The sequence below is a fragment of the Seriola aureovittata genome, chromosome 17, assembly GCF_021018895.1.
Source record: "Seriola aureovittata isolate HTS-2021-v1 ecotype China chromosome 17, ASM2101889v1, whole genome shotgun sequence".
NCBI classification, from domain to species: domain Eukaryota; kingdom Metazoa; phylum Chordata; class Actinopteri; order Carangiformes; family Carangidae; genus Seriola; species Seriola aureovittata.
This window is the reverse complement of record NC_079380.1, coordinates 24,621,969-24,632,351: the sequence shown is the minus strand read 5'-3', so window position 1 is coordinate 24,632,351 and position 10,383 is coordinate 24,621,969. Positions and strand designations below refer to the sequence as shown.

The following is a 10,383-nucleotide window of genomic DNA, read 5'->3' as shown; positions in this document are numbered from 1 at the left end:
TCACAAAGTTTGAATGTAGAAGTCACATAAATGTAAAACTAATCAGATTCACCCTGAAATTACAGAGAATCTTTAAATTGTTCGTATGAACATTAACCTTTATAATAACAAGCTACATTTTTAATTACAGATAATTACTCTAATTTTACACAGTTTTGTTTGTCATTTAAGAAAGCAGAAGAAATACAGTATAAATAATACAGTAATTTGTCTTTACAGAAATGGTAAACAAATGTAATTATTATTATTGGCATGATGCTTAAAGGAGAAGTTTGGCTGTTAATTGACACACTTTTGTACACAATTGAAAAAAACAAAATTACTGTAAAATTCTGTTATTTTCCGTAAAATTAGGAATTTTTTTTACAGTGTACTACTTTTACTACTTCTACTATTATAATGGTATTAGTAGCAAAGCAATGAGACAGCAAGTGTTCTGTCACATTCTAATTCCCCCTGGACCCTGACTCCGCCCTGACAATGACGTCACGACAGGTGACCCCCCCCCCCCCCGGACAAACAGGTTTATGACAATCACGTGTTTTCACCTGCTGCAACTCCGCCAGGTGAAACAGGGTTTACTCTGTCTGCTTTGTTTGTTTCAGGGTGAACAGGTGAGATCAGACCAGGTGAGGCAATGATTTACAACCTGCTGTTTCCACATTCTCACCTGATTCATGAGATCTGAATCACAATAACCCGCAGATATTTATCTGTTTGTCACCTGAACCACCACCTCCTCTTCCTCTTCCTCCTCCTCCTCCTCCTCCTCCTCCCCTGCTCCTCCTCCTCCCCCTCCCACTCCTCCTCCTCCCCCTCCCACTCCTCCTCCTCCTTCTCCTCCTCCTCCTCCCCCTCCTCCTCCTCCTCCTCCCCCTCCTCCTCCTCCTCCCCCTCCCACTCCTCCTCCATTCCTCCTCCTCCTCCTCCCCCTCCCCCACCTCCTCCTCCTCCCCTACCCCAGCTCCTCCTCCTCCTCCTCCTCCCCCCCCCCCCTCCCCCCGGACAAACAGGTTTCTGACAATCACGTGTTTTCACCTGCTGCAACTCCGCCAGGTGAAACAGGGTTTACTCTGTCTGCTTTGTTTGTTTCAGGGTGAACAGGTGAGATCAGACCAGGTGAGGCAATGAGTTACAACCTGCTCAGAGCCGCTGTCGCTGTTTCCACATTCTCACCTGATTCATGAGATCTGAATCACAATAACCCGCAGATATTTATCTGTTTGTCACCTGAACCACCACCACCACCTCTTCTTCCTCCTCCTCCCCCTCCTCCTCCTCCTCCTCCCCCTCCTCCCCCTCCTCTTCCTCCTCCCCCTCCTCCTCGCCCTCCCGATGCGCTGCTGTGAAATGGACTTTAGCCGCAGCGTCTCACCTGAGCACACCTGACAAGAAAACAGGAAAAGACGAAGAAGAAGTCGGAGATTTTAAAAAGCTCCTGAGAGGAAAAATGAGAACGTGCTCCATGAGATGTGTTTTGTTCCTTTTGGGAACTTTCAGTTTCATCATGTGCATCATCTTATACGGACAATCCAGCGACGTGACACCGGGCAGGTAGGTGGGCTGGTCTCACCTGGTCCTGCTCCAGGTCAGGGTCGGTGACCTGAAGGGATCTGCACATAAAACTACAATAATACCACATTTATTTACTGTTATTTCTAATGTTTTTCTTTCTGTACAGCGAACAGTCTGGACTAATGAAATCATTTTAAATAATAATTTTATGAAATAAAAAGGTTGAAAACAATGAGAGATCACAGTGACTGAAGGAGATCTGATCCGATCTGATCTGATCTGATCTGATCTGATGTTTATTCTGTTTGGTCAAAGTGAAGTTTTGGATTCTGGATCCAAACGTTTAAAAAAAAAGAGATGATTTAAAGAAAGTTTGTTCCATCTTTTGTGTTTAACTTGTTGTCATCTCATTTCTACTGCAGCATCTGTAACGTACTGCAATATCTGACACATATTATTAATCATATGTCTGTTATCTTGTATTTTTGTATCTGTATATTTATCTTTTTATTTTATCTGGTTGATTCTTGAGGGAGTGAAATCAGTTTGATGCAACAGACCTGGAACCTGTATTTGTATTTTTATCCCTCTAATCCAGGTAGTCACTTGAAACTTTACAGTTTTTCTCAGTCGCTTTGGTTCATTTCTCGAATCATCCTCGAAATTTGCAAAACAGTAAGTAAATTTCTCAAAACAATTTGTACAAATAGCAAAACACCATGGATTACCCTCGCTATATATATATATATATATATATATATATATATATATATATATATAGCCTAAATGTTGTGGGGGGTGAGACTATTCAACAGAGACCCATTATAATACATTTTGATCAACATAAGCAACTGATAATGTAGGAAACAGCAGAGAATTGTACAGAATCATTTGCATGATGAACCAAAGCATTTGCAACTTGTTCAAAGAAATGAGGAACTGCTTTCATGATTTGCACAAGTGGCACAATGATGTGAAGATTGAACAAGTAGTTTTGAGAATTTCAATTCTGATCTGAGAAACGAACCAAAGCGACTGAGAAAAACTTTAAGATGGCCGCCATTTCTGGCAGAAGATACAGAAGTTTTTTGTAACATAATCCTGTTTTAGACTCAAATTCACAACTCTTAAATTTACTGAGCTCCATTTGTGTAATTTCTAATATGTCGTGAGCAATTTCTGCATAAAACAAATTTAGCCTATGTATTTACTGTTTATTATGAATGAAGAACCAAAAGTTCTGCCACAGTCGACAGTCAACTTGTTTTAACATTAGCTCACTAGGCTAACTCGCTAGTGCTAGGCTAGTTAGCAAGCTTTTTTGTGAATAATATTTTATTGAAATATACTTTCATTTCATTTTTTACAGTGTCTTAAATTTCACCTTCTACTTTCTTAAAATGATTTGACACCTGGATTATTCATGTGAGAAACTAGTGGATGAATTTATTGCAAAAAGTAATATTTTCTTGCAAGAAATGGCGGCCATCTTGAATTTTCAAGTGGCTAATGTGCATTTAAATCCACATTGAAATAAGCAGTTACGCTAACAGCTGCTACTTATACTCCTGTCATGCTCTTGTTTTGCTGTGACCACACACATTAATAAACACCAAGCTCTGCTCACAACTACATTATATATCTGTTATCACCCATTTATTAAATATGTATAAATGTAAATATGTGAGCTTACAGTGAAATGTATCATTACTTCTTTATTATCGTCCCACAGCTGTTTCCTGTTGAACAGCAGAAAGAGTTTTAATGTTGTTGTCATAGCGATCAGGCAGAGACGAGTCTGAGTGAAAACTCAAGCGTGAGAACAAACGTTACCTGACACCTCAGCGTTCTATTGGTTCATTCAGCTGAACAGCACCATTGTGTTTCCCATTTACATGAGTTAAACTCTAATGCTCAGGTGTAATTTGAGAGCGAGAGGGTGGGCGAACAGCCAGGGCCGGATTTACCAGACCAGCAGCCAGCAGCTGAAAATATTACAGGATTAATTGATTAGTGATTAATTGTTTAAGCACAAAAAAGAGCCAAATATTCTCTGGTTCCAGCTTCTCAATGTGAACATTAGCTGTTGTTTCTAGTTTTTCTTTTTTTTTTTTTTGTTATGACAGTGAACTCAACATCTCTGCAGGTTAATAAAGTTCATTTGGGCTTCAGGGAATAATAAATGACATACGTCCATCTCATTAAGGTTTAAATATGAGGATGTTTTATTGATCTTGTTGTGTGTGATTGTGTTGCGATGTCAGTGAGCAGACAGCAGGGGGCAGCGTCCACACTCCAGCTGAGGATGAGGGGGACCGGAGCTTCGTCCCAGCGGCTTCACAGGAAGAAGAAGAAGAAACGGTGAGTTAATCAGCTGCTGCGTCTCATCCAGCTGTTTAAACATCTGATAATCTACATGATAAGTACATTAATAATAAAACTTTATTTCTTTACTCCTGCTCCAGAGCTTTTGATCACATCACACAGTCTTCCTCAACAGATTGTTTTCCCAGTTGTCACAGAAATCATTTTGCAGAACTTTTCTGTCTTTGTAAATTTCTTAGTTTGAAACCGATTTACAGCAAATAATCAAAGTAATTACATTTCCCAGTTGATCAGATCATAACAACACATTCAACCACCAAAGAAAACAGAAAATACAAATATTTAGAATATGAAACAGATGCTGTGTCACATTCAGATGTTTTTAATAATAATGATGATAATGATGATAATAGTAATAACACCTGGAGACTACAGGTGCAGTACTGGGAACAAAGGAGAAGTTTGGGGGGATTAGTGTTTTCTGATTGAGTAATTAAAGAGTAAAATAATCAAGAAACAAACAATCAAAAGAAATGAAATAAAAAATCAGCATCTTCCTCATGAAATATTAAAGTCATGTTTGATCCTCCTACGTCTATATGTTTTATTATACATGACTTTATTCTGTTTTTCATTTCTTCCACGCAACATTAATGTTTGTTACTGAAAGTAAAGGGTCAGTAATACGACGTGAACCTGTTTTACTCTTTAATTACACTATAAGAAAACAGTTGTTTACACTATATTCCTCAAACTTCTCCCTGTTTCCTGCTGTACCTGAACGCATCCTGTGTTTACTTACAAAAATATCATTTATTTCTGCTTTAAACAACATTTAAACCCCAGCAGGAACCAGTCTGATCCACACTGTGAATTTACTCTGTAAAACTAATCATTCTTGTGGTCGGTGTTTGATGTTGAAGCAGCAGCTGGGAGAGAGAGAGATGAAATGATCAGAGATCAATAAGTGATGTAGCCGCTGTAAACATGTAAAGATGTAAACAACCCTCTGTAAACACCTGCAGTGAGACAAACATGTTGCAGGTGGTTTGGAGACCTGGAGACGTCGGTGATGGTAGTTTGTTTGAATGTTTGTTTGCAGGTAGAAGCTCCATGTTCTCTGAGGAGAGCAGTGAGGCGCGACCCCCTCCTCAGGACCAGGTTCAGGTTCTCGGGGTCGGTCCTTCAGTGGGCCGGAAGTTTCTCCAAACCCGCCTGGGAGGAGCTGAAGAAGCAGGCGCCGCCGTACGGCTGGAAGGGACTTCCTGTCGACGGTACGCTAAAAATATAGAGAACTAGAATCACGTCCTCGTGGTCGTATCCCTCCGCCACTCAGACTAGTTCAGGTTACAGCCCTGTTTAGCCGGAGAAAATATGAAGCATTTGTGTGTTTTCTGAGGTCACCGTGACCGTGACCTTTGACCTTTGACCCCCAAACTCTAATCAGTTCATCCTTGAGTCTTAGGGAATGTTTGTGCCAAATTTGAAGAAGTTGTGTCAAGGTGCAGAGGAATAAATATAGATTATTGATCATGTTGCGGGTCAAGCTGCACTACTGCAGGTTTGGGTTGAGGACTTGTTACCATGGCGACAGCCGTAGATAAATGTTATAGCATCTTAGAAGAAGAATCCAGACTCAGTTCTTCACGTCAGACCAGAGGAAACCGTCGTCGATGACGTTGGTTTGCTGTTGTTCTCTCCAGCCGTCGGCTCCGCCCTCTCCCTCCTCAACACCTCTCGGCTCTTCGAGCGCGGCTCACCTGGCAGGTGTGTTCGCTGCGCTGTGGTCGGGAACGGAGGCATCCTCCGAGGGTCGGGACAGGGGAGGAGCATCGACGGCCACGACCTCGTCTTCAGGTGAGACTGAAGACGCCTCCAGACGTTACCTGATTCCACCTTCCACCTGATTCACCTTGAACTTCCTCATCCAGCAGCACGCCGTCTGTGATTGGCTGAAATCACGTCACTGATTGACACACTGCTCCTTGTTGTTCAGGATGAACGGAGCGGTGATCAGAGGATTTGAAGACGACGTGGGGACGAAGATTTCCTTCTACGGCTTCACCACAAACACCATGAAGAACGGCCTGAACCTGTACCGAGCTGACGGCTTCACCAGGATCCCTCAGAGCGCCGTGAGACACACACACACACACACACACACACACACACACACACACACACACACACACACACACACACACACACACACTCCCTCTCTCTTCTTCTTCTGCAGGACATAAAGTACGTCTTCATCCCGTCAGACCTCAGAGACTACGTGATGATGGCAGCGGCTGTTCGGGGTCGGACCGTCGGCTCAGGGAGAGACAAGGGGGACAGGTGAGCGGTGTGAGGACTTGGATGCTGGTATCCAAGGTTACGCTGTGGGAGAGAACCAATCACAGACTGTAAATGAAGATGAGGTGTTTCCTTAAAGACTCGGGAGCTTTTAGTCTGTGTTAGTCTCACCTTTATTTGCTGCTGTTGTTTCTCCGTGTTTTCCATCTTACCTGGACCAGGTCCCGTGTTGCAGTACACGTGTCCAGATGTTGTTCTTGTTGTTGTTGTTTATCCAGATGTTGTGTCTTGTCCAACAGGCCCTGGAAGTATTTCGGTCACAAACCAGCTGAGAGCTTCAAGTTTCTCCACCCGGGTTTTATTTCCTACGTGACTCACAGGTGAAAGTTTCTTTACGTCCGTCAGAATCAAAACTCAGAGACAGTTTGGGGATTTCGATTAGATATATTTTATACATATAGATCGATAATTTATCTATATGTCACATATTTATTACAATATTTATATGTAACCCTTTCTTTACCTTTACCATAGGCAGGGCCCTGTGTTCATTACTTGTATTTCCCCCTTGTGTTTTTTAATTAAGCTCTTTAAAATCAGTGACTCAAAATTAAACTCTTTTCCTTTTTACCAAGACTTCTTACCGTAAATTATGAATTATAACTACTAGATATCACAAACAACTTCTCTCACATTAGATACATTTATTAACTAAAACGAAAATAACGACCCTCTCAGAGGAGATACTTTCACAACTTTTAAATGAACTTTACTCTTTTAACAAATTTTATCTCAGTATAATGAAATATTTCCTTTGTTTTTAATTCAACCTATAACACACCTTTTAAAATACCTTTTGTTTAACAGTGAAATATAATATTAGAGTAATGGGCCCACACACTCACACACTCACACAAGCCGGCAAAAATGTCAAGTAAAGAAAATAACCCCACGTTGCAGGCCTGTAGGAACTCGGGATCGTAGAGGCCAAAACAGGCCGCTTCACTCTAGCCGAGCAAAACCAACGGCGAATACTCACAGTTTATAGCAGAGTTGGAGTCACAGTGTCTGTAGGGTGGCGGGAAGAGAATGATGTGCAGAAACACTAGCCGAGTTGAAGCAGTAGCCGAGCTGAAAACTCGCAGGTTGCAATGCTCCAGATCCACCAACCAGGCAATACACCAATAATAATACACCAAACCGTCTCCCTCCCTCCACTAGTGGTCCTTAGCTGACATGAAGAAAATGTCCTTTCTCCCTCGGGAAACAGACACGGCCGCAGGTGAACTCCTAAAGCTCCTCCTGAAGACCAACTTTTAGCAGGAGAAAAACCTTTTCTCCTCCGGCGCTTCACATGAACAATTGTCTCTCAGTTTTAGACTCTATTTTCTACAGCCTCAACTGTTACGACAACTCCAAAACTTATACTTTTACAACTCTTTTTACATCCCGTTTCTTCTTTTTCTGCCGCTACAGCTCTCCTCCTGCTCCTCGTCTTTTGCGCTCTCTCTCCCTTTTTTCTATTTGTCCCGCCCCTTTTCCAATTACAACACAGCTAAATCACATGACTTTACAAACAGCCAATCACCTTTAAAATAAAATAAACAAGGTAAGTTGTGCTCTCTCCCCCACAAGGTAACACACAGAAGCACATGTATTTACTCTGCAACCTATCTATTTAAAGTGATACACTCATTCTTCATATCAAACTCAACACCTCAATCAAAATACACTCATTTTGAAACACAATATGAACTTTTACCATCTCAAATTATTATTACAATAAGGCCAGGGTGTATTAAAACAACCTAGGGCTACATATATTTTATTACGTCTCAGTTTCCTTCAGTCTCCTCTGCTGACCAACGTCCGGACTCGTCACCTGTACATGCCGAGCACCGGGGCTCTGATGCTGCTGACCGCCCTGCACACCTGTGACCAGGTAACACACACACACACGCACACACACGCACACACACGCACACACACACACGCACACACACACACGCACACACGCACACACACACACACGCACACATGCACACACGCACACACACACATGCACGCACGCACACACACACATGCACACGCACACACACATGCACACACACACACGCACACTCACACGCGCACACACACACGCACGTACACACACGCACACATGCACACACGCACACACACACACGCGCACACACACACGCACACACACGCACACACACGCACACGCACACACGCACACACACACACACACTTCATTTCATGAAGCTCGAAGAAGTTTTGTTTATTAATTAAACTAACAGGAAGTCGTTATTCAAACATTTCATTCAGCTTCTGCAAAGAAGATGAACTGCTTTTCCTTTAATTATCATTATTATTATTGTTGCTGTTTTTATTATTATTATTATTATTATTATTATTATTATTTTGAGGTTTGGACAGAGTAGCAACATCCTTCTTTATATTAATCTACAGCTGTTGTTCTGTGCGGACAGTTCACTCTGTCTGAGATGACACAGTTTGTCCTCCAGGGGGCGCTGACATGTAAAATGTCCCACTTCTTTTTTCTCTTTTTCTATTTTCTTCTTCTTCTTTTCTGAACACACACATATTTAAAGATTGAGTGTCACTTATATTTTCTGAGGAAATCATTATATTTATGTGTAAATGTCCATAAATCTGCTTTGGAATCATAGAGAAAGTTGCTCTTTATGACTGTGATGTTTGTATTTGTTTTCTCAGACAGGAGCAGTTAATAATCTCCTCGGATTCTTTTCATTTGTAAAAATGTGAAAGGTGAAAAATGTTGACTTCCTGTTTGTGCTGCAGGTTTCTGCTTACGGCTTCATCACCAGGAACTACGCCGCGTTCTCCGACCATTACTACGACTCCGCGAGGAGGCCTCTGAGGTTCTTCGCCAACCACGACCTCCGGATGGAGAGCCGGCTGTGGGAGGCGCTGCACCTCCGCAGGGTCGTCAGGTTGTACCAGAGGAGGGGGGGCGGCTGACGGAGGAGGTGGAGAGGAGAAGGGCTCCGGAGTGGAGGCAGCTCCGGTGCTGCTTTATTAAAAACACAGGAACTTATTTCATTTGTCTGGAAAGATCCCGATGTTCCCAAAGGTCCCACGTTCCTGCCTGAATTTTTACCTGAAGTGAAGTGAAGTTGTAAAAAGGAGTTAAGTTTGTTTTATATTGAATGATGCTGCGTTTCTTCTATTTTGTATATTAATATGTTGATGTTATTTTCTGTCTGCACTGATATCATTGAATTAAATTTGAATTTAATTTAATTATTATACTTTGCTTCTATCAAAAATATTACATTAGTGATGAAATAGTGAGAAATGATCTTAAAGTCCACATTAACATCATCATGTTGCTGTGCAGCTGCTGGATGTGGAAATAAAACAGCTGTTAGAGACACATCTGCTCGATAAACTGAGAATATATATGTTAATGTTGTGTTTACAGCTCGTTCCCGCCGAACGCCCAGTGGCGCCAAAGTCAGTGAACGCATCTTCAAGTGAAGTGTGAATATGTGAAACTCTGGTGAAGAGGTGACAGTTAAAGATAATCAAATAAAGCAGCTCCTCTCTCTTACAGGAACAAGAGATTAGATCCAGTGGGCGGGGCGAGCGTGTTGCGTTAAACTGCCCGACGAGAGCAGGAAAGTAACCGGAAACAGGGCGACTGATTCTTCCAAATAAAAGCACGGTCATTGTCGCATTCCCGTCTCTTCCAATGATTGAAAATAGTGTCAAAACATTTATTTTAGCGTAGACAACCATCCAGTAATATACTCAGACATTAGAGCAGTAGATACATGAACGGAAATAGCAGAAAAATATGTAGAATAGAACAATGCAAAAGTAATAAACTATAATAAAATGTTGACACTATTGTTCCCTGATGAGAGATGGAAATGTCAGGAACTGAAACGTCTAGAGCAATTTCCAAAACAAGTACATGTGTGTATTTAAATTTGGCTTTTATCAGTGAATCCAGAAAGAAGAAAAGTTGTTTAATCATAGTTAATGCAAATTTAGATTTTGCCAACTACACGCCAGATTAAACCTATAGGTTTATCTTAAAAGTATGTCTGAAGAATCTATTAAACATGTTTGTATATTTAAAAGTAAATTCTTGTTTTTTTCAGCAGATAACACAACAATATCCAAAAATCATGCATTTTAATTAAATATTCAATTATCAAATATACTCTGCAAATAGTGAGTGAATATTTTCAC

At 41.3% G+C, this 10,383-nt stretch overlaps 1 protein-coding gene and 1 long non-coding RNA gene across 3 annotated transcripts; one reads left to right on the top strand and one right to left on the bottom strand.

Moving 5' to 3' along the window:
• The first annotated feature begins 1,329 nt into the window (after positions 1-1,329).
• Positions 1,330-9,426, top strand: st6galnac2 (ST6 (alpha-N-acetyl-neuraminyl-2,3-beta-galactosyl-1,3)-N-acetylgalactosaminide alpha-2,6-sialyltransferase 2). 2 transcript variants are annotated; one of them, XM_056400443.1, is made up of 9 exons: positions 1,330-1,554; positions 3,780-3,876; positions 4,943-5,114; positions 5,544-5,697; positions 5,837-5,975; positions 6,077-6,180; positions 6,438-6,518; positions 7,978-8,080; positions 8,965-9,426. In XM_056400443.1, exons 1-9 carry the CDS (start codon positions 1,451-1,453, stop codon positions 9,142-9,144), a joined length of 1,134 nt encoding a protein of 377 aa, XP_056256418.1. In that variant the 5' UTR covers positions 1,330-1,450; the 3' UTR covers positions 9,145-9,426. The 2 variants fall into 2 exon arrangements, with proteins under 2 accessions (XP_056256418.1, XP_056256420.1); XM_056400445.1 differs by lacking the exon at positions 8,965-9,426 and adding an exon at positions 7,615-7,747.
• Positions 3,940-4,996, bottom strand: LOC130184502 (uncharacterized). The gene is made up of 2 exons (XR_008830016.1): positions 4,860-4,996; positions 3,940-4,769 (listed from the first exon to the last, which is right to left on the bottom strand). It is a non-coding gene; the product is annotated as an uncharacterized LOC130184502 (long non-coding RNA).
• Positions 9,427-10,383: the final 957 nt, after the last annotated feature.